Below are 25,285 nucleotides of genomic sequence, written 5' to 3'. Positions count from 1 at the left end.
GAAGGCATCTTTCCTCACGCTTGGAAACAAGCTAACATCACACCGATTCACAAAAGTGGTAACAAAAATTTTGTTTCATCTTACAGACCAATCTCCTTACTCTCTCCTCTGTCCATCATCTGTGAAAAAGTAATCAAAGACAGACTGTACAAATTTGTTTCTCCGTACTTAAGCTCTAAGCAACATGGTTTTCTTCCTGGTAGCTCCTGTCTTACAAACCTGTCTGTTTTACTCTCACATGCTATGGAATGCATTTCAAATAATTCACAATTAGATGTAATATACTTTGATCTGGCCAAAGCCTTTGATACTGTTAGTCATCGTCTTCTGATTCACAAATTATGCAATAGATTCAACATTCATGGCAAATTTCTCACCCTTCTCACAGACTACCTTAGCGATCGCCAACAACGTGTTGTTCTTCCTGGAACTGTTTCTAACTTTCTTCCTGTCCTCTCTGGAGTTCCACAGGGTAGTGTTCTAGGACCTCTCTTGTTTATATTATTCGTCGATGACCTTGCCGACCATCTCACAGCTCCCTCTAGCAATTACCTTCTTTTCGCAGATGACTGTAAAATTTTCAGGGAAATCTCCACTTCCGACGATACTCATCTTCTTCAGAATGACATAGCAACATTTACTTCCTGGTGCCTGACATGGGGCCTTACATTACATCCTGACAAGTGTACTACTCTCACTATCTCTCTCAAGAAGAATCTGTTAAAGTCATCTTACTCCATCTCTGGCAATAACATCAAACCAGTATCCTCTCACAAGGACCTAGGCATTGTTTTCGACCAAAAGCTCACATTTGAGGAACATATTTTATGCACCACAAAAAAGGCCATGCGTCTCTTAGGTTTACTCTACCGTTTCACTGAAATTAGTGACATCTCAGCCCTCACTTTGTACTTCAAATCATTCATCTCCCCAATAATAGAATACTGCTCTCCCGTCTGGTCCATGGCATGTCCCACTCACCTCTCCAGATTCGATTCAGTCTTTCACTTCTTCCTAGCTATAGTCCGTCACAGGGTTCCCTCATTACGCAATTTTTCATCTCCGCATCTCTTGTCTTTTCTGAACTTACAAACTGCTTATCAGCGACGTTTGCAGAATGATTTCAGTTACTTATACAAAATTGTGAATGGCAAAATCCGCTGCAACACACTCCTTGAGGAATTCCACTTTAGAGTACCTATGCGCACAACTCGCAATACAAGGTTATTTTATACTAAAAAACCTAGACTAGAAATTCAAAAAAGATCTCTCTTTTATAGACTTGCAGCACAATACAATGATCTCCCCTCAAGTATTGATATATTTTCCTCCGAGTTTGCCTTTCGGTCTTCTATCAGAAGAAATACTTGTAATTAATATCACATAGTACCATCTCTTACTTATTTTTTTGTTCATTTGCTATTGACTTTTATGTTGTTTTGTTACTCTTAATTATTTCTTATTTATTTTTATTTATTTATTTTATTTTATTTTTATGGGCCACCTGTGCTGTATCTGAAATTTTCTCAAATAAATAAATAAATAAATGGAAATAATAAACTCATACAGTTCCAGGTATGGATTTGTTAAGTACCAATATTATCTTCTATGAAATTAACTTAATTTCTCTATTCTCTATGATTTGAATTCAAACAGCAAAATAGTGAATTTGGAAAATTATTACAATTCACAAGCTAGGGAATTATTATGGAATTTTATCATACGCAGTAAGTTTAAAATAAAATACTTGATTATTTTTAAAGTTACGACTAAATGAAGTAAAGAGTGAAGAGTGATTGATTAAGAAATACAATTTGTAATTTATCAGTCTCCTTATACATTCTCGGTATAATATGTTGATATTTCCACTGAGGTTTGGAACCCTCTACTTGCAAAAACCACGAGTTCGGACTCATTTTTCGATGCATAAAGCTACTTCTCTTTTCTCTGTAAATCAAACAACTTACCTCTTGCATATAAGTGAAACAATTGAATTGTACAAAAGAAAGTGTCATATTTCCTTACATTATCGATGCGATTTCTGCTTCAGTACAGTATATCCAAGTGAAGTACTGTGAAACTGACAACATGCAGTTATACCATTATTGCTGACGAAAAGGGTATGTAACTAGCTATTAGAAATTTAGCACAGGGAATTTATAGAATAGCATTGTATAGGTACCTGATTTAGCTAACCACACATTAAAACAGGAACACTAATAATATAAGCTTCTGAAAGTTCATATACGAGGGGCATCCTGAAGAAAGCTCCAATGGTGCCTATACGCAGCACTAGTGGTCGGAGGCAGGAAGAAGTGGCATGTAGCTGTAATCTGGTACAGTTGCAATGCAGCCATTTTAAGACAGTTCTAGGTTAAAGATTGCAGCTCTCATACAGTCTCCCGACTGCGATGTAGCCTACGTGTAGTAATCACATTTTTGGACGCTCAGAATTTGGCACAGAGCCACCGGCAATCATGTGAGGTGTGCAGACCAGACATCGTGAGTGATAGTATAGTCAGACAATGGTGCAGACAATCCATGGAAAGCCAATCGAATGTGCACAACCCCATACAGCTGAGTACACGCGGGCCCTTTGCATCACTTCAGGTGAGAGATCTTGGGATCACCACTCCCTGTACAACCCTGGCCTTGCATGTCTCCTTGTTTAACTGAAGAGGTTTTTGGCAGGACAAGGATTTGACAGCTACACTGCTGTAAAGATAGTTCCAGTCTTTGCTGTCAGACACATATGCCATGGGCATACAAAATTTAGTGCCATGCTATGACAAATGCCAGAACAACGGTGGTCATTATGCTGAAAATTAGATTAGGACTCACTGTTACTAATGCAATAAATTACAACTGATATTCTTGTTTTATGTATGCCTATTCGGTAGGGACCTTGATATATTGTTATTTTTTTCAAACTGGTGTATTTTTTTATATTTTATTTTTTACTATTCGGTGTTATTTTTCCCAAAATTCACATTTTCATTTTAGCGCATTTTCTGGCAAATATCTGAAATTATACTTTCATGGTGTTTTTAAACTACTGTTTCAAATTGTAAGTCACATGGCTTATGCCTCTTCGTGAGAGTTTGATATTTTGAAAGTTATTTTGGGAAAGTTATTTTCCATACCCCCCTTTTTAATTTTAAGGTAAGGGTTTTAGATAATGGAATTTTCCCCGTAAATACTGAAGGGTGCATAATGACCGTAAGTGGCGACGCACCAAAAAAGTTTAAATCAATCAATCTCATGTGACAGATATAGATATATTATGGCACCAGAAATTGGGATTATGTTTTTTTTTTTTACTTGTTAATGTTATGTTTTCCAAAATTCACGTTTTTGTTTTAGAACATTTTTCTGCCTAATATACTGAAACTTAATACTCCATTGTGCTTTTAAACTATTATTTTAAATTGTAGGTCACATGGTCTATGTATTTTCGTGACAGTTTGACAGTTGGAACAGATTTTTGAGGAAGTAAAAGTAAAGTGCTACCCTGCACTTTGCCATGAAGGTGTATAGGGGTGTGGAGTTAGGGCTCCAGACTTTCTTAATCATGGCTGAAGGTGGGGGTGATGTGATCAGCACCATGCTCCTGGCTACCTTTATCCCTCAAAGTTTCCTCCAGGTACCAGTTTGATATGATGCTGGGTGGGCACCGGAGCAGTTTGAATAGGTGGAAAAGATCCCAGTTTTCCCCCGGAGGGAATCGACCCTGGGTCTCTCGCATGATAGTCAGATGCCCTAACAACTGAGCTCCATTATTTCTCACTCGACAAATGCCGATGGTGCGCACTTAGCTTGGTAATTAAAAACACATCTTGCGCAACAAATACTGAAGATGTGGCTCCCGTGTGACGGTAGATATGCACTCGATCTCCTGTTAGAACCCTAACACTTTGCTCTGTGATGCAAAATGGTTTTGATAGAAGTTGAAAAAATCGTTGGAAATACATAATTTAATGTGGCTGTTGGAATTATTCCATGTATAACAAGCATTATAGTTTACTCTTGAATAAAATGTTGGAAAACTTGCACATTCTAAGTACACAAACATGGCCTAGAAAAGACAAGAATGTTGGATTTCATGGAATTTTTCATTCTTTTAGGACATTTTTAAATAAAATTGCTAAAAACGCCAACAATTCGCATTATTTCGATATTTCGAATGGGTGAAAAATGTGTCCAGACATCACTGCACATTCATAAACACAACTTCGCAGCAATTATAATTTTTCACGGTTTCCGAGTTTGCGAAAAATCAATGTCCATACTAATTGGAAATTACTTTCTGGCCACCCCTCGTATAAATCAGTAGATGGAAAGTGAAAATTTAGCAGGTCTAGCAGAGAAAAGTCAATTCTCGAAGAAAGTGATCTGCTTTTATGAGTGAATGATTCAAGTAAATATGATATTAAAATATTTACGTATGTATTTATTATTAGTATTTTATTTCATAATATAGGACATTAACTTCACTCAGTGAGACATTAATGACCATCTCTCATGAGTTTAAACAGACAGGACAGAAAATGGCATTAATTTCATTGCAATACTAGTATTGCAGAAAATTTGAGGTTGGGAGCATTCACTTGCCAATTTTTATAATGTTTACCAATGTAGATTTATGTTTCACTTGTTCATGATAGTATTCAATATACATCCCGTTTTGTTGGATTCTTCTTGATATCTAAGAATAGTGCAATGGCATTGTAAACGTATGTTAACTTGCGCGAAACCAGAAATAAGTCAGGATGATGAAAGAAAACCTTCGTAAGCACTGCTACATTAAATAACGTGAAGTGAACCAGAAGAGTAATAAAATTCCAGCAGCATATTTGCAGCCTAAAGCTCTTCTTGTTTATGCATGCGTTTTTTGTTAAGTGTAGCAGTCCGAAGACATCCAACAAAAATCAATTCCATATGAGTGCCATGCATGCAATTTCTGTTGCATGTTGTAGTGAGATAAGTTGTCGGGTGGCGATATTCAACAAAAATAGTTTCCATGTTCCTTCAGTTTGTTCAACAAAATGCCTTATTACGACGTCCGACAACTATCGGACCATGCCACCCGCACCCACCCTTCCATCTGTTGTTACTACTACCATACGGACAAGAAAAAATGATAATTCCATGCATTTTCCATGTAATATTTAGAGGCTTCATACATTTTTCTGCCCCTCCAGAAATTTCTCTCCCTCTCTCTCTCTCCTGCCATCACTGGTTTCTGGCGCCATGGTTGTGTTGTGCATAAAAGGGGCCTAAAAGTTGAGGCCGAAACTTAGCAACATGATTTCCTGTTCCTGTGAAGAGTTCCATAACGATATATCTTTTTTTTTTTTTAAAAAAAAAAAGGTCAATCAAGACAAAATTCCCTGACTTTTTTTGACACCTCAAATTCCCTGACTTTTCCCGGCTTTCCAGGTCTGTCGCCACCCTGATACACTGCACAAGGAGTGGTGGAAGCTACAGAGACTTGACTTTACTGATCCAGCTGAAGGATGGAAACTGTGAAGGATGATGATAAACAATTAATGCAATTCATCATTCATTATCTTCTACAATAGCAATTTAAATTAATATTTACCAAATGACCAAAGGTTCTGTATGCCATTTCTGATCCAATTTCTTCTCCCATTGCAATAAGAGCAATTCCTATGACAGCTACTGCTTGGCGAGATGAGAGATCCTTTTCTTTATCGTCTTTCTTGTCATCTTTTTTGTCCTTTCTGTCATCCTTCTTATCTTCCTGCAATCAAAAAAAACAAGTTGAAACTCAAACAATGATCACAAAGTTCAATAAAACAGTTTATTAATTGCATATTTCTAGTCTGACAGAAGAAAATATTTATCTTACACATCAAGTACATGTGGATGACAAAAAAGATATTGCAAATACTCTTCCATCAGATGCAGAAAAGTGGCAGTACTTTAAATATTATTCATAAACTGGCTTCCCAAAAAAAAAAAAACCACAATTTTCAATACATGGTTGCTGTCATGGGTTTCCTCTCAAAGCTTATGAGAGAATTGCTGTGTTCAATACAATAAAGCATAAACAACAGTGATTTAGAATGCTACTGTAAGGACATGTGATGATTATCGAAGTACTGTCAGTGTCACCTACGTTTGATCTAAATGCAGTGGAAGCATGATTTCATGCCTGGATTTTACATTTTCCTGCATTATACATTCAGCCTTAATGGCCCCTGTATAGCAATTGGTTGTAAAATTTTCCTCGATTTTAGATTTTCCCCACATGTTAAGTTTTTCTGCTTGGTCCCCTAAAAAATGTAAACTCTTGGTTCCACTGCATTAGTCTTGTACTTAACATTACATTTTACATTTATAGTTTACATCCACATTCATTTTAATTTTAAACCACATTAGCACAAAATTGTAAATTCAGCATTAGCCAAAAAATGCACCAATACAGTTCTAAAATGTGCACAGACATACTACGAAAAGTTCACCTTGTGAAACCAATACAATCACTACATTGTAAGATTCCTTAACCCGGGATCGGTCGCGCTCGCTGTAGTCACGTCGCCGGCCGTGGGTGAGCACGGTGCTCACCCTTGCTTTTCAGGCATATTTCACCATATTTTAATTTTTTTAAATTTATGTTTTGTACTTGTAATGATCTGTTTATTATAATCCTTCTTATTCATTACATTTTTGTTTCAAAATGTTTGTTTTCAAACAGCATAGTATACATCGCCGTAGCCAACAAGTCTCAGCATTAACAAAAAGCGTATGTTCCTCTGAGGTAGTTCCATCTGATCTCCAGAAATCGCTGCAACACTTTTCGAATTTTCTATTAACATGACAAGAACATATAGATACGAAAACTCACTAGAAACAGGATAGACCTATTGACTAAATAATGTAGAAATGTAAATAATATACAAGGTGTCCACAAAAGTCCTGATACCATTACAATGAAATATACTGTAGCTCCTAAACTATATGAGATAAAGACAAGCGGTTTTTTGCAACGTGTTCTACAGCTCTCAAAGTTTTAACAAGTAGTGGTATTTTTTGGTTATTATTTTATTATTTTTGATTTTGCAGATTGTGTTGTGAGGGACCTTTTGGATAAACATTTCCTGGCAACCGCGCTCCCCTGATATCACCCCCTTGGATTTTTTTTTCCTTTTGGGGTATGTCAAGGATCATGTCTACGAAACCCCTGTTCCAGATATTGTCACACTTTGTACACGGATTGCAGAAGTTCTCGAACAGGTTGATGCTGCTATGCTGCAGCATGTATGGATGGAGATCGAATGCCGTCTCGACGTCCTGAGGACAACTAACGGGGTGCATGTGGAATTTTTGTAAATGTAAATAAAACTTTGAGAGCTGTAAAACATGTTGCAAAAAACTGCATGTATTTATCTCATATAGTTTAGGAGTTAAGTTTCATCGTAATGGCAGCAGGACTTTGTGGACACCCTGTATATAACTTACGGTTGTGTGCGAAGTCTGCGCTCACTCTGACAACACTATTTCCACAACAATGGTCTCTCTAATAATGCAGTTTACGTCATCTCATAAAAATGTGAACAGGTCGCTCGTCAAACTCTAAAAGTCAGCTAGAGAGCACCACAGGCCAATATTTTAAAAACTGTTAAAATGGCACTTCATTAAATTTTAAAGCGACCGATCGTGGGTTAATTAAATTTGCATTAAGCCAGTACAGTACTACATAACTTCTAATATGTCAAAGATAACAGAACTAACCTTTTCAGAAGGTTCATAGTGTTCACTACAAATATGCAAAAGGTGCTGAATTTTTAGTACATTTCCTGTTCCAGCATAGGCACACACCTCCACCATGGTAGTTGCCATTGATCTAAATGGCTCATGTATGACTTCTAAGGCTGCAACTATTGCATCCGTTGCATCTTGTCGGCCTACAAGGAAGTATAATAATGAAGGAACTACATACATAATAAAAAAAATCAATATTTCCAAGAATATTTTCACTAGAAAATTCTAAAGTATGCATAAAACAAGAGGCAAGTAAAATTAGTAAGACAACCATTACTGATACCAGTGGAATGGATTGAAATATAATCACTGATACCTGCCAATAATTTTCCAGAGTCCAGATATCTGCAAAAATGTCATGCCACATTTTTGAGGAGTTAAATATTCTAAAAATTATGAAAAATGCATAATTTTCTGTACTTTTGAAACAACATTGTGTGTAGACAAGGATTTAGTGATTAAATTATTACCTCATGTGAAATTAAGATTATTTTAAACTGAAATTCTGCTAAATGAAAAACTTTCACAACTACTTCTGAGTTGTTAAGAATGGGAATTAGTAAGAGCACTGGTATTGTTACCAGTTCAAAGTGTCATTGACTCAGTCCTAAAAATTAGTTTTGAGAGTTATTTTTCCATTCTTCTTTTCGGACAAATTAATGTAAAGTGTGCTGGGAGTCCCATCACAATATGAATTAAAGAACAGTGTGTGAAACGGACTTGCACAGGAAGAAATGAAACAGATCTGGAAAGAGTTGGTGACATAAGATGAATACTGAAAGTGATCGAGAAAAGAAGTAATTGGCTGGTACACTGGCTAAGAAGGAACTACACAAACTAGAAGAATGGTTAACAGGGAAAGAGACTTTGGAAAAAGAAGATATTAAACCATGTTTGGCCTAAGCTGTTGCTCGCCGAACATTGACCTTTCTAGTACAAATCACATGGCATTGTTGTTGTCTACTGGCAACTTCCTCTGTTGGGAGAAGCCAGGCTGAAATAAGCTACATGAGAATGCACAAATGTACGTACAACACACTAACCACTACCAAGAAAATTGTGCAAAATGAAATTCTTGAGTGATAAAAAGGTGAGGAATAAACTAGGAAGTGGCAACACTACATGCATAAGCACTGCACGAAGTGGACTTAAAACACCAACCATGCAATCCTCGCTGCCTAGCTGACGTTTTCCTCATGTCCAATTGACACAGAAACTGTTGAGCATTTGCTAGCATAGAAAATGCTACACGTTAGACCAAACTAGGCTTAGCCAATCGATGACACTAAATTTGGAGGATCCTACGTTGCTATGAAGTATAAGGTGTAAGATCGGAAAACCTGGAGGCTGTAGTGAACAATGACATAAAACATTGCAGCAGAAATGAACAGTTCTACCATATGAATTGTAAAATGCGGTGAAGTAAAATACTTACCTAACAAACAAAGACCCAAGCCCAAAGCCAAAAATCGTGCATATGTGTCTTTGAGATCTGATTCAGATTTTTCCATTAGGGTCTGTATTATGCTTTCGGTTACTTCATGATTGCATGTGCCAACAGCTACCATACCGCAAGCTAATCCAGCCATCCCTACCACTTCCATGTTGGACTTGGAATCACTGAGTACTGGAATTAAGAGCTGCAAAACATCCTCTCTATTTGAGCCAGCATATGCAAGTCCAAGACCTAAAAATAAAACAAAAAACACAATCCTTAGGAAAGATGCTCTCTGATAAGAAATAAATTGTAATCCTTAATGCGGAGTCAAATAAAATAATAAATTATAGTGAACATGGTTCTTCTATGTTTTCTTTCTTTTTCTCCCACCTTGATAGTTCAAAATCATAGAAGTGATACAGTTATAAAACAAATACCGGTATAAACAAGGATCAAGAATGTGGGAATGATCACATGATGTAGCTTTTTTACCTTAATATTTGAACATTTTTATCTTCATTTATGAACTATTTTACTCCTAACAAAACCACAAACTCATTAAGTGGAAATGCCTAGGTCAAGATACACCATATTGCCAACAATGACTGGACACCCTCTGAACTGTAAGGAGGATTGCCTACTATACATGATCAATACACATCGTGAGCCACTAGAATGACTCATGAAGGACAAGTAGAAGTGTATACCGCTGCCAGCAGTCAAGATGAGTGGACGACACAAGCTGAGTGAGGCTGAATGGGGTATGGTTATTATATATTGGCACCCACCAATTTGAGCTTCCGTCCACGAGATATCAGACAGGTTCCAGGTACCACGCTCAACACTCAGTGATGCAGTGGTGAAATGGAAACTTGAGGGTGTGACACAACCACATGGGAAGCCAAAAAATTGACTGATAGGGATCGTTGAGTGCTCTGACGTGTGGTGAAGTCAAACCAGCAAGCATCATTGAACACTGTGGGCACAGACTTTCAAATGGCATTGGGAAGTGATGCCAGTACTCATACCATCTGGTGAGAAGTGGTGGCACTGGAATTCCATGGGAGAGATGCAGCACAGAAGCCAATGATTACTACCCGGAATGCAGCACATCCATTACATTGGTGCAAAGAAAATGCAAAGGGTGAGATTTTTTAATGAAAATTAAAATATGAAAAAGGCTCTCAATCCTAATGAAAGTGAGTTCAAGAATGGCAGTGTGATCAAAATGTGAGAAAAGCATTCCAGAAAGGGTGGGATTTTTAATGAAAATTAAATTTAAAAAAGGATCTAAATCCTAATGAAAGCGAGTTCAAGAATGGCAGAAAAGGTCCCATTCTTGGTGAAAAAGGAAAGATAAAGACACATGGTGTGACCAAAATGAGAGAGAAACATTGCAGGAGAGCTAAGTTTTTTCGGGCAAAATTAACGAAAAAGACTGAAATGCCACTGGGCATGAAGTAAACATTTTGAATAACTTGCTCGAGAATGAACATAGAAAGTCAGGACATTTTTCCCCACAAATTCATTGTTTTAAATTGTACGTATAGTGTGGCATTATTAGACTGCAGAAAAGCACTAGGAATATGTAAACTAAAAAAAAAACAATCTAAAACACTTGTTAACACCTTAACACTTCACAAAGACGTGCAAACTGGAAACCAGCTATCTGGATACTGAGGCACTGACGCATCCAGTGCTAAAGTCAGCATAAAGCTTTGGATCTAAATGCCAGCAGACATGATCCCACTGCCCGGTAGGCTGGCTGCCGCTCTGCAGACAACTCGACCATGCAGTGCACTGTATATTGTTTCCCACGTAATTTTTTCTGCATCGTTTACAAATTTATCATAATCAATATCACAGTATTTCTTGTGGTGCATGATTGTGTTAATGCTCTCTGGTTTGCTATATGCAAGTACAACATGTGTCATTCTATGATCGCTGTTGGTGACTGGTTCATCATCATGATGCTAGATTACTTTCTGCATTTTGCTGACAAAAATCAGAACAAATAATGACTTAGTAGTGGTGGTTATTCTGGTCGGTTTGTTGATTATTTGCCTCAACTGAAATTGGTCTAACAAGTTTTGAATGTAAATCACGTCAGCCCAGTCTGGATGTGAGAAATAAATATTGGTCTCCAGCTGTTACAAGTTCATTCACTGAAGGATACATTTTGGCCAATATATCTTCTAAAATTGACAACTGTTTGTGTGGGATATGGTTAGGCCTGTACACAGCACAAATTCTGAGACACTTTTATTTTTATTTCGACCGTAGCTGCAAGGTACTCAATATCAAATATTTCTTTCTTTCAAAATATAACAAATGCAGTTTTAGTCGCTTCCATACATATATGCAGACACACCCACCCATGCTGTAATGGCAATCGGAACATATGAAATCATAGCCTGGAAGTTTCAATGCTGTTACGTTGCTAGTTAGCCATGTTTCTATTATCACAAGAATGTCAATCTCTTAATACATATATCCTGATGTTTGCGGAAAAGTGACCTGACATTAATGTTTGCTATTCTGAGACCCAGGTAGCAACCCTTTATGTTGTCATCATGGAGAGGGTGGCAGGGGAGATGCCCTAGAGCAGACGAGTTCACTTCAGGGGAGGGGAAATAGTTTCTATTAGTAACATAAAGGCAAAAATAGATGTTGAGTGTTGCTGAGCAGATAAAGGTTGCAAATTCACTATACAGTCAACTCTCGATTCTACGACCCCGGGTATAACGACCCTCTCGAAGTAACGACCCTTTTCCCGGGAACCGTGAAAAATTTAGAAAAAAAGTTGAAAAATTTGGGAAAAAAGTTTTAAAAAATTGAAGGAAATCGGTCGAAAGATGCATTGTTTTTTTCACTCATTCCCTTCACGAGCGGTCTACCGCTCACAATTGGGTCTGAACTAAAAATAGACACCACTACACCATTTTGAGTGATATCCAATAGCACTTGACTTCTGCCCTTCCCTCCCTCAAGTGCACCAATTTTACTCTGCACCCGACGGCCGCTACCCAAGCCAGGCTTGTTTTGCCACTCTTGCTCTTGGATACGCGAGAAGAGAAGATCGAATGTGCTTCGATGTTATTTTAAATCGACCTTGACTTGTTTCCTAGTCCTAAGAGCTGCTGAAAACTTGGGGGAGGGGGGGGGGTGAGCAGACCGAAATGACCGCTGGATTTGCAGTCTTTGCCATGTGTATGGCAGATCTCATCGATAAATACACCAGCTTGAGAGATAAGGTCGCAGGAAGGTTCCAAAATACAGACGCGTGGCACCTGGAAGTCTGTCCAGCTCTGACCTAGAGTTCAGAAGGTTCCGACAACTTCCGGTAACTGCTTTCATTCAGAACGTGTTCTTTTTTCCCTGTAACACGTCATAAAAAAGCGAAACCGTTAGAGATAATCAAAACCACATAGGCCAACTAAAGATCGTCAACCCGCTTAATGCGTTGTCATCCAGGTTTCCATAAAAGTTTACTTCGTTCTTACGTGCATCATAATCCCACTTCATACGTTTTCCTAATTGTGTCGATGTCGTAATATCTGCCAAAAAAATGTTCCGTTGGCTGACTGATTTCTCCCTCTTTTCCTGTCAGCAAACGTGGGGGGGGGAGGGGGGGGGGCGATGCCGATTGTTTCAGCCACGATTTTCTTGCTCGTGTGAGCACACGGGTGGATTACAGGCGAGGGTGAAAGAGGACCCACCCCTATTCCTTTCCTTTGACGTCTGAAATGGGGCAACCAGTTCTGGATATATTCTTGAAAACGGACAAAAACCATAGAACAAGTAAAAAAAAAAAAAAGTGCCCCCCTTTCCCCAGCTCATTCTCCGCCACTGGTGTGCACGGCAATGTTGATAATTGCAGAATTCAGGTCCTATTTTTTTAATGCTGTTGTCTGCATAGGAAATATTGCCTGTATTATTGTCTGTTGCATGGTAAAACGTAAAGCAAGGGTCTTTTCTTTTTTCTTTACACTGCTGTTAAAAGTTCCGTCTTATTTTTCTCTTCCGCCACCTGTTGCTCGAACGTCCAGCCAGTCTCCTTGTTTTTACGCTGCACCTGGCGCCAGTGTTTTGTCTAGCGTCTGCAAAGCTCTTGCTTGCTGATAACAGCAATGACTCATGCAGCGCAGAGGAAAAGGTTATTGTTTTGAATCTTGCAAAGCTGTTTTGATTTGACGATAACGAAATTCGATCTCCAGAAAGGATAACAAGAGTTAAAACAACTTAATGTTCTGTGCCTTCTGTTCTGATAAGCAAACTGTAAATTTAATTCGCATCAGCCTTTTCTTCAGAACCATTCAGGAAAAAAAAATGTTAAATGTAGGAATGTTCGCTGAGACAGATTAAAAAGACATTATTCAAGGGGAAAACTTTTGAAGGAGTGGGTGTTTGACATCGAGAATATTCCAAAATCCAACATTAAATCGTCGATTAACGTGAGAGTAAATAACGATCTACCATTTTGATACATGAAAATGCGCAGTTTCATAAAGCTTGTTTTATGTTCATTTTATGCTGATGGGCTAATCGGGCTTAAATATACAGTTTAAAGTGAAATCCAATTCCAAACCCGAATGATTATCAACTGCGCCGCTGTTTAATGACGTGTCCTAGAATACGCACTGAGTGAAAACAGATCGCAAGTTGCGCATTTCCTTTTTCACACTGGATTACAATGCAAGTCAAGGAAGGAGTTTGGACTGCTCCCTTGAATGGGGGGGGGGGGGGTGAATGAAGTTGGTTGAAGCAAAGAAAACGTGACCTTTTTTTACGATGTATTTTACACTGCAGAACCAGAACGAAATTTTCAGCCCCGCCTTTTTTTTTCCGCCTAGAAAGGTTGTGTTGTTTCTCCCGAGAGATCTAATCTTACCAGTTAATCTTGTAACAGACAATACTCCAGTAGACCCGTATAAAATCCAACCTTCATTCTGCCAGATATCTTCCGACTTTTGCTGGCGCCAGTCTGACTGGTGTCAAGATTCTTTGAGTTTCGCTTGCAATAAGCGAGAGATTGTTTTCCTTTCCATAGGTCTCACTGCAAACGGGTTTCTCATGAACTAGAATGGTAAGAATTTCCTGGAAGAGCAACGACTGTACGCAATTGAAAGAAAGTAACATTATTTTAAATCCTTTTTTATGAAAACGTTTTCATGTTCTATTTTCCTTTTCATAACATGCGTCATGTGCATAACAGGTTGTATAACTACCAGGATACATGGTGTTACCATCTCCTAGGCATCTTTATGTTCGTTTGAGCTCCGTTTAAGCTGAAAATTGGTGCAAATTCCAATAACGACCCCTTCGAAACAACGACCCTTTTCCCAGGAATTGTGAAAGGTCGTTGTATCGAGAGTTGACTGTATTTATCACTACACACATTAAAGTTACAGATACAATAAAAGTTTTCATAATATGTTTCTTACGTCACTTCTGATTCATCTCAAAAATTCTGAATGGGAAAGGGATGATGTGATACATGAAATCAAGCTAGAATGACAAATGCATTGAAACAACCTCCACCACTATATTTCTCATGAAATTCTGACCTGATCCATCACATCACCTTCTCATTTAAAACTTTTGAGTTGAAATCAATATGGCAGGCATCCACTTGACCCACACAAATGTGGCTCCTCCTGGACCTAACCTGTTTTTATCATGACCAATACTCATCATAACTCCCTTTACATTTTATGGGGGACGTTAAGAGGCTTCTGTCCGATTCAACCTGTACACTAAAAGTCTGATGTTTCAAGGGTTTCTCACCTGCAAAAGAAGCACACAATATTTTAACATTACCTTGTTTGTACTCTTCCTCCATTTCTACATTGACAATGCAGGTGACCAATCTGAAACATGAGACTTTTAGTGTGTTATTTTCTGTTATATTTAGTTTTTATCCAGGACATCATCAGGTAAGGTGTTACCTAATTCCCAGGATTACATGATAATGATGGAAAGAATTTGGCATTCCTAGCAGGATACCTAGACCTCAGTCAAGTACTGGCCAATAACAGTGATCAAACCAATACTACTTTCAGATACAAATATAACTGATATAGATTCAGCTCTTGGTTCAAATATATGAATAACTTACCATTTTCAAAGTTTCATAGTATCACAGGTCAAAACTTACCTACAATGGCACCAATCCTCATTATATTTGTGTTGTGAAGCACATAATCAGATAGCAATGCTAGTGCTGGATCACATTCATTTCTCACACCACAGTTGACAATGCCACAAGCAAGGAGAGCACCAGACTATAATAACAAAGAAAAATCAATAATCAATTGCTTAAAGAAAACCAGATAGCATATGCAAAATCACATACCATAATGCAGAGAAGTACCATATTTATGCGTGTATAATGCGCACCCTGGATTTTGAGGGGGAAAAGTTACAAAAAAATATATCTCGTGTATAATGTGCAGTATAATCCAGGTTAAAGAAATGGCTTTCTTAGTTGTAGGTTGTAAAGCTGTTGCTATGTGGACCAAGAGGAGTTCAACTTTTATACATGGTTCTGCTAATTTTCTCTTTACTTTTTCTGAAAGAAAAACTTGAAAATATATAAGGTTTCCATGACTAACGTAACATTTATAATAGGCACATTCAGGACTCTCAAACTAGCAGTTAGCAGCACAAGATTTCTTTCATTAAGGAATTTACACACTCCATATATGTAATATTATTTGACCAGTAATACATTTTAATTATTATTTTCTTTTTCCTTATCTTTTCTTTCATCCAAAGTGCTACAAAAATCACAGCGTTCTTCATTTTGTGATGAGCTTATTTCAACTGCATTGCTCATTAGTGTTGCCATTTTGAATGGAATACTGTTGCCATATTCAGAAACTACAGAATTTAAGCTTTACAACGATGTATAACATGATAGGGTTCCATAAACATGAAAAATCAAAGCAAGTATCACAAAAATCATGGAATGACACACTACGGTTTCATGTTGGCTGTCCTAATTATTCCGTGCATAATACGCACCACAATTTTTGGGGGCAAAAATTTTGGAAAAAAGTGTGCATTATACATGAGTAAATACGGTAATTAATCATTATTCTAATGGACTCATAATAATGGCATGTCAATATATTGTGGTTTATGAGCAAATTTGCCCATCACATTAAGGGTAAAATTTTGATATCTTTTTATGTACAGGGTGATTCAAAAGTCCCTTAACACCCGCTACAAAATGTAAAGGAGTTAGGCTGAGTACAAATGGTCATGATAGAAACAGGTTAGGCCTAGGAGGAATCATATTTGTGTGTTCCAAGGAGACATGCACCATATTGAATTCAAGTCACCATTCCATTTCTCATGAAATTCTAGCCTAATTTCATATATCACATCACACCCTTTCCATTTAAAAATTTTGAGTTGAATTCAATATGGTAGCCACCAATATGGCAGACAGCAGCTTGGAATGACCATTTGCACCCAGCCTAACTCCATTACATTTTATGGGGAGTGTTAAGGGACTTTTGAATCACCCTGTATTTTGTAGATTAAATATACAATTCTGCCATGTTGTTATAGTTTTTACAAAAATAATTTTAAAAGCACATCTACTCTTTACTAATAAAGATACATATCCAAACATGTAGATTCCTTTACTGTGGCAAAATCCAAGAGAGGCATGGTTGCATTTATTAATTAGCGAGGTAAGTGGGTCTTCCAGGTTCTTCATTAAACATTTGTCATTTTTACATTGGATCCATGCACTATCATGTTATTAGAATCAGTATGTCCCTAATAATATAAATAGCTTTCTGAAAGTAATACAGATGAATCCTAATTGTACACATTCCTGCATAATATATTTAATTTTCTCTGTTTCTAACAACACATTACAATATATTCCCACATATTAGTTTCTTAGGCACAATTCCCTGACCAAGGCATATGAACAGAATGAGCGACTATAGGTGCAAGAAATTAAATCAACAATTACTATTTGAATATCTTACTTCACATTGCTTGCATAATTATGACAATGACAATGAAGAATGATTGTGACTGATTTGGTGTTTTAAGTCCACTTCATGCACAGTAAGGCTAATCGGGACTGGACCTACAGTTTAAAGTGGGATCCGAACCACTATGTACCTCTGGCAGGTGTCGAACTCGAGACCCCTTGATTACAAGGTTACAATGCTAACACTGCACCATCAGAGAGAGAGAGAGAGAGAGAGAATGAATTACTTTATTTACCTTTATTTATATGTATTACAATACATTTAATTCTGAGAGATACTAATTGCATTAAATATGTACTGTGTGGTTAAGTGTTAAGTAGTATCTGTGGTGTTAGTTACAAAACACACAATCATAATTAAAACTTACCTTTATATAATCTTCAGCAGAATATAAATACTTATCTATAGGTGTCAGACCACCATCTACATCCCAGAGCAACACTAAACCAAGTGAAGCTGTTGCACTTAACATCCCTGGGAAGAAACAAAACATTGGTATAAGAGAAAAGTGGTTCTAGCTCACAAAATTTCCAGTTTTAAATGTGCGAAGGTGTAATGGCAAAAAAAAAGTCCTTTACCTTTTTATTACAACAAATACAACTAACTTTCTAACATCTCTGTTCTAGTGATAGAAATTGCATTACATTAAATTACATTACGAAGTATGTGATTTGCCTAAAATATGAAATAAAGGGTGGGGTTTCGTAAGTGAAAAGAACAGCTGATACCTTACATGGGTGTAACCTGCATCATTAGGAAGAGCAGCTGTCCAAGTTAAGATGCATTTATACTCACTGCAGGGCCATGGTGGGTAAATTATCAAAATGGCAACTCAGCAGAAGAAGGCATTCTGTTTAATATATATATATATATATATATTATATTAAACTTGTCAATAATTCGCACAACTTTCATCATGAAAGACATTCTGTGTGCTCAAATTCAAGGTGTCCAAATCTATTTTCACACTGAAGAAGGAGTTTTGTAACCAGTATCAAAAAGAAGTACCACATAAGAATAACATTTGCAGGTGGTACAGGAAGTTTTTTGAGAACCAGATGCCTGTGTAAAGGCAAGAGCCCTGATCAGGCAAATGTGTCCAATGACACAATTAATAGAGTGTGTGATGCATTTCAGTGAAGTCTCTGACATGCTGCAAACAATAGTGTAGAAGCTATAGCATAAGCAACTATGTGTACAAGTTTCAGTTCATGCAGGCCCTTATGCCAGCAGACAAGGTGAAAAGAAGTGACTTTTGCATTGAAATGCAGTTAAAGATAGAGAAAGATGGTTTTGGAGAATGACTCATCTTCAGCAATGAAGTTATGTTTCATATCAGTGGCAAGGTGATTACTATCAGTGAAAAAATATTGAGCCATCTTGTTTACGTGCTTGTAAAATTGTACTCCATGGGAGAAAAAAAGTCAAATACACCTCATTGGAAAGCTTCAAGTATCTACTATTTAATAAGCATTATATGAAAATTAATCTTAACTTTATTTTCTCATTACAATGAAAAATTCACTGAAAAGTGTAGTTTTTTCTTCCAATTTTCATGATAGGAAACTTAACACCATACAGTTCATAATCAACTGTACATATAATATTGAGATTTTTTGTAGTTGAAGTTTGATTATTTTTGAACCTCTGTGGAAAAAATCAAATGCATATCTTTACTAGATAGTACTTCAAAAATTGACATTTTAGGGAAACGTGCAAACTTGGAATGCATAATTGCAAATTCAATTAAATTGCAAGAAACTGTTGATATAATGCATTTAATCGAATTCCAGAAGTTTGGCATGTGCACCACAAATATAGTCCAAGATATTAATTATACTTTTGCACTCCTAATATGGTAAATGGGTGTATGACGTATGGCGGAGTGCGGCAAACCTCAGACTCCACGGGCTGCAGGCGACTTGCACAGCGCTGCCGCTTCACTACGAGAATCGCGGAAGTGCATTCCGTTGAGCCGATCCAAAGTATCATCGCAGCATAAAATAATGAATAAAATATTTTTCATATTGCAAATGGAGTACTGCTGTATTGAGTTTCTTTTTAAATTTTTTCTAGCTTTTATCTTCATATGAATGTAGTCTCCTTCGATACCCGGTTGGAGGTACATAGTGGTTCGGATCCCACTTTAAACTGCAAGTCCAGTCCAGATTAGCCTACTTGTGCATAAAGTGGACTTATAGAGAGAGAAAACAACTCAACTCAGCTTTATATGAATGTTGTTTTCCAGTATTATTTTATGTTGCACATTTAAACAGATATATTGAATGCAACGATGTCCAATGAGGATGCTTTGAATGAAGTGGATGAGAGATCCAGTCTTCCCTGTATACAATAATAACGCACCTGCTGTGTACAGGGATTTCATAACAAATAGAAACAGAGAGAGGTGCATACCAGCGATAGCAAAGCATAAAAATTATATTTAAAAAATTGCGCATTTGAAACCTTCATGCCAACTAACATTTTAAAATATGTTTCGAGCAAAGTCGGATGTAAATTGTGTATATCTCGTCAAATTCACTTAATCATCATGTCGAGTAGTGGTGGTGGCTTCAACATTTAATGTGTTGCTATACACCCCACCTGAAATATTGCTTTTATATTTTGATCGGTTCACAGCTGAAACTCTTGTAATAAGCAAGGCATTGTGGGTTCATTAAGAGAGATAGAAGGACTGAAAACATTAATCAATTTTCAATGAATATAATGAGTGAAAGGTAAAAGTATGAAATGCTGTTCATAATGGATTTTGTTGAACTGGATAATTAAAATAAAAGCCATGTATCTTTCTTCCCACCACACCTTGCCAAAACATGCCCAATAAAATATTGGGTCGTCAGTTTTCTTCCTTTCTAGTTGAAACAACTTTATGTTGTTCCCTTTTTCTTTACATGCCTTTTTCACTATGCTGACGTAACCCCAAAACACTCCACCGTGCACTTGACACTTTGGTTTATGTCGTGAGTTGAACCCATTCATTTCTCCTGATCGAAATCTCTCATCACTGATTATCATTTCTTTTGCAAGACTATGATATTACTGTCTTGCCATTTTCATGCAACAAAAATATCACTTCACAGAACCGCCATCACTCAATACTGTGCGTACAAACAAACACGCAAACTTGTGAGATGACTGAGGATATTAAGTGGTCAAATTTCGATCCTATCTCTGAAGATCCTGGGTTTCAACTCCAGGCCCAAGCATGGGTGTTCTTTGTTAGAGTCGAAGAGCTATATGAAAGCGGCTGACCTTGAACAAGCCTCGATGCACAGTAGCAAAAGGAGGAGGCACAGACTGCCGTAGAAAATGCGCGATGTCGTTCTTTTGTTTTTCGAGTGGTAAGAATCGGTTCGGTTTTCGTTGTGACTGATCATGTTTCTTCGGTGATATCACAAAAATTTGTTAAAACCCTCGCATTACCAAGCGGGGTATTCTGACTACCCCAGGTTGATTTTTCCCTATAATAATTTTATCTGAAGAGCTGCATACTTGTGGTTTCATGACTTTGTCCTAAAATGATTGAAATTGTATTCACACTCGTGACTGACTCAATTTTTTTTGTTTTTATAGTTATTATTGACGTGAGACTACCCCGCTCAGTATGAAATGTCTTATCTTCTTATTTGTCAAAAATGAAGGTTTTACGAAATATGTTTCTCATCCATCTTCGTTATTTAATTTTTCCATTGTTTAGCTCAAATAACATATATTGTTCTCTATTGTTTCAGGTTACTATTGTTGAGTTGAATTAGAGCATGCATACATGGCAATGCTGCACTAGTGTCACCATACGATGTTTATGTTCAGTTTAAATACTTTTAATAATTTGAAAAACTGTATTTCAATACTAAATGAAGCTATTCATTGAAAATAACAATCTAAAAACAAATATTACACTAAATCACAAAATTGTATTGGAGTAGTCAAAATACCCCGCTTGGTAAAATAAAGGTGTCGAAAAGCTTGGCAACGGGAGGGTTGTGCAAGATGGCTACAGAAACACCTAAGTGTCATGTGCTACACAAACAAGCGCGAGATATGGTGTGCAAAGTGGATCAGTTCTTCCAAAGTGAATCTCACAATGCAGACAGTGCCTCGTGTTCGCCAGGGAGCAGTGTTGCCAAATGCCAGGGGTACGGCTGCATGTGGGATAGGTCTGCGAACAGTTGAGACGATTGCGAAGGAAGCCAGGTCCTCGATCGGTGATACAGGGTCGGTTCTTTTTCGCTCGCCTGGCAAACATCGTAATCAGCGAAAGAATGTTACGGTGAGAACCCTGAACGGTGAGTAGGTGGCAACAGCGGAAATGTATCTCCCTCTCTCTCTGCATGGACTTGTTAAGGTCAGCCACTTTCATATCGCTCGTCGACTCTAAGTGTTCCTTCATCAATTAAATGTAATCATCATTCATCCTCATTGTCATGATTAGCCAAAAGTGATGGAAAGATTAAAGTAACAAAAAGATACACTTTAATTAGATGTAAGCGGGTTACTAACTTTTTCCATGACACTTACTTGTAAAGGTTCTATTTATTTCTGTGGGCTCTGCAACCATCCGCTTTGAAGCTAGTTGCTACACTGCAAAAGCAACAAGTTCCCAAGGGGATAGTGGCAGAGGCCATCTAAATTAATAGACTCTCTACAAGTAAATTTCGTGGAAAAAGTTAGTAACTCACTCACGTCTAATTATTATCAACCGCATCTTTTATTCCTCAAACATGAAAATACACTTTGTGGTGTAAAAATGTAATGATATCAAAAATTGTCATAAATGAAATATATGCCAACAGAGAACAAATACTGTTGTACTGAGGTGATACGAAATGGCAAATGTCATTAAGGGGCCTCCCCCATGGCGCAGTGGTAGCGTCATTGCCTTGTATTCAAGACGTCCCAGGTTCGATACCCGGTGGAGGCACAAGTGGTTCGGATCCCACTTTAAACTGTAGGTCCAGTTCCGATTAGCCTTACTGTGCATAAAGTGGACTTAAAACAGCAAATGTCATTAAGAACTAGGCAGAGTGGGTACCAATGTACCAGCAGGTACCAGTGGCATGGGTACCGAAGGATTCATTGGAATCTTATAACTGATACTAGCTGAGAGCTCTCTTGAGTCCAGGTGTCTCATGGAGTGTGCAACAATGTCATGTGACACTTTTCTGGAGTGCTGACTACTAAGTTGAGTCACCTGCACCCACCAGTGCTTCAATGGTGGAAATCAGTACTACTGCCAACAACCAGGAGTAAACAAAAGCACCAGTGTGCTACCATCTCCATCGTAGATGCACAACCCATGTTAATGAAGGCAGTAGTCCTTCCAAATTAGTCAAAAAACAACAATACTTTAACTGCATTTACTGTGCATAATCATGATTACTTTAATTCTTTCTTTAATTCCCAACTAACAAAATCAGAATGGGGGAGGGGTATTGCTATGTTAAGAACTTCACTGATTCAATCACCTCCTTAATCAATGTGGCACTGATCAGTTTTGCTCACAGAAAAAGAATGTGTATATTAAAAACACATATTACCAAGTGAGAGTGCATAAATTAAACTTTTTGGTTTAGAAAAACAAGAACAAAAAGCAAACTATTTATAGTATACAAGACCCTTAAAATTAGCAGCAATTTAAGTGATTACCACTCAAGAGATTTCAAGCAGAGCAGAATAGCTCTCTAGCATTTGTGACACTCCTTCATTCTTTCTTTCTATTTTGGTTACTTTATGACACTTGTCAACCTCTTGGACTAATCATATAAATGAGGATGAATGATGAACTAATGAAATGAATGATGGGACAAACAAAATTATACACCGATGCCTTGCCCAGGGTCAAAACCTGGAATCTGGCTTCATAGCACATTACGGTGACCACTACACCACAGAGCCCAACATTTGTTGGGGCAAACTTTCAGGAGTACTAACCAACACAAAAAGCCCACATGAGACTGAACTAGTCACATCCCTCCTGAAAGTTTGCCTAGAAACCTCTGCCCTACAGTCTGAAGGCCAATACTTCTATCAAGAGAAAGGCCTGGCCATGGGAAGCCACAAGAAGCTGTACGATTGTTTAACTCGGCCTACCCGAGCATTTATTTCATACCAGAAGAAGAAAAGGACAACATACTAAACTAACTGGATCTTGCCATAAGCAGGAAGAATGACAAATTCAAGACCAATGTATACAGGAAACCCAACTCTGGAACGCAATACATCCACAAACTTTCTAGTTGGTCACTCTGCACAGCAAAAAACAACATTTATATCATCTCCCTTGGCATCAACAATGGGTACAGCCGACAGAAACTCCTCCACCTCCTGGACACTACCAAAAGAAAAATTAACCAGCCATGCCCCCAGAAAGAAAGGATAAAAGAAAAATGGATCAGCCTCCCCCGACATCCTGACCTAACCAAGAAAATTCAAAAAGTTTTAACCAGGCACGGTTTCAAGATAGCAGACCAACCCCCTCCTTCCATAGCTTCCCACCTAACCCATTTCAAATGATATTACACCAACCCCAATGCAAGAAGTGGCATCTACATGATCACTTGCACCTGTGGAAGCAAGTATGTGGGTATGACAAAGTGCCAACTTGATGATAAGGCTTAAGGAACATGATGCTGACCACTGACTTGGGAGGAGAATAGCAGGCCTTTCCAGCCATCTTATAGACAAAATCCGTAACACAGACTCTGCCAAAATAGTCATGCAAGCGAAATCCACCTTGAAAAGGTTCTCAAAAGAAACCTATGCAATAGTCAATAGTGACAACTCCTGCCGACCTCAACACTAACCCCGGGCCCTCAATAAGACCTGGCTTCCCGCTATCAGGAATATATATTTCAGGCGAAATCGATCACAAAGAAAATTTGCGCAGAAAAATGAAAAGTAAGCTTATCAGAGTAAATTACCTATATCTGCATAAGCGCCAAACATATATCTTTAGATACAAGATATTAAAGGGTTCTTTCACACAAGATATAACATGTCTATGTCAGGGCGAAAAAAAAAAATTGAAGGTAGTGTAAAGAGAAATTTGGTAGCCATTCTCTCAAAAATGGGTCTCTTAATTTTTGTTAAAAAATTGAATGTCATACATACACTATTACTCAATAACTGCACCAAATTTTAAAATGGGATGCCAATGGCTTCCAGAGTTATGTTACATTTAGGTTCGGTTAGGGTAGGGTAGACTACGTTAGGTAATGCATGATAACATATTTTGATAGACAAATTCCTAATACTGTATTGAAAAGTAAAAGTCAAACAGAAATGAAATAAAATATTGTTTGAATTAACGTACACGAGTGATGTTTAAATTCCCAGTTATTAGAAATACAGGGTGAATCAAAAGTCCAGTCTCATAGGCAACTCCATTATTAGTGCACATAGCAAAAAATGGAAATTTGTTGGAAATAGGTAAAAATGGAAACTTGTTGGAAAAGGTGAGTTTCAATCTAATGTGCTTGAATTTTGAACGTATTATACACTGTTCAGGCTGTACACTGGTATGAGCCTCATTGGTAGCCAAAAATGCCACATGCTTGGTCCTAAATACTGCATGGCATCGCAATACCATACAGTACAGGGTAAATTAAGAATTGAGGATGATAATTACAGGCAAAATAAACAAGTATTAAAAATGTGAACATGTCCTTTCCCCAGACCACTAGAAAAGGCTAGAAATGAACAAATGAGAATCAGGCTGCAATACATGAGTACTTCACACTGTGCCACTGCACATGTCAGACATACATTTTCAAGGCAAGCATATGGCATTTTCAGCTACCAATGAGGCTCGTACCAGTGCATAGACTGAACGGTGTATGATACGTTGAAAATTCAAGCACTTTAGATTAAAACTTGCCCCTTTCCAACAAGTTTCCCCTCTTTCCATTTTTTGCTATGTGCACTAATAAAGGAGTTGCCTATGAGACCAGACTTTTGAATCACCCTGTATTTCTAATAACTGGGAATTTAAACATCAGGCTCATGTACGTTAATTCAAACA

At 37.6% G+C, this 25,285-nt stretch overlaps 1 protein-coding gene across 1 annotated transcript in view; it reads right to left on the bottom strand.

The window, feature by feature from the left end:
* The window catches only part of Rpn1 (regulatory particle non-ATPase 1), a 98,745-nt gene that overhangs the window by 16,490 nt on the left and 56,970 nt on the right, over nt 1-25,285 (bottom strand). Inside the window, exons 8-12 of the mRNA XM_083117723.1 lie at nt 17,612-17,718; nt 15,384-15,510; nt 9,224-9,475; nt 7,759-7,931; nt 5,603-5,764 (exon numbers count right to left, since the gene is read on the bottom strand). Of these exons, the coding sequence (XP_082973849.1) occupies nt 5,603-5,764; nt 7,759-7,931; nt 9,224-9,475; nt 15,384-15,510; nt 17,612-17,718 (821 nt within the window). The remainder of the gene's footprint in view (nt 1-5,602; nt 5,765-7,758; nt 7,932-9,223; nt 9,476-15,383; nt 15,511-17,611; nt 17,719-25,285) is intronic.

Source organism: Lepisma saccharinum, chromosome 2 (genome assembly GCF_977018435.1).
Source record: "Lepisma saccharinum chromosome 2, izLepSacc3.1, whole genome shotgun sequence".
NCBI classification, from domain to species: Eukaryota; Metazoa; Arthropoda; class Insecta; order Zygentoma; family Lepismatidae; genus Lepisma; species Lepisma saccharinum.
Note: the sequence above shows the minus strand (reverse complement) of the source record. Positions and strands in the feature narration are given on the sequence as shown.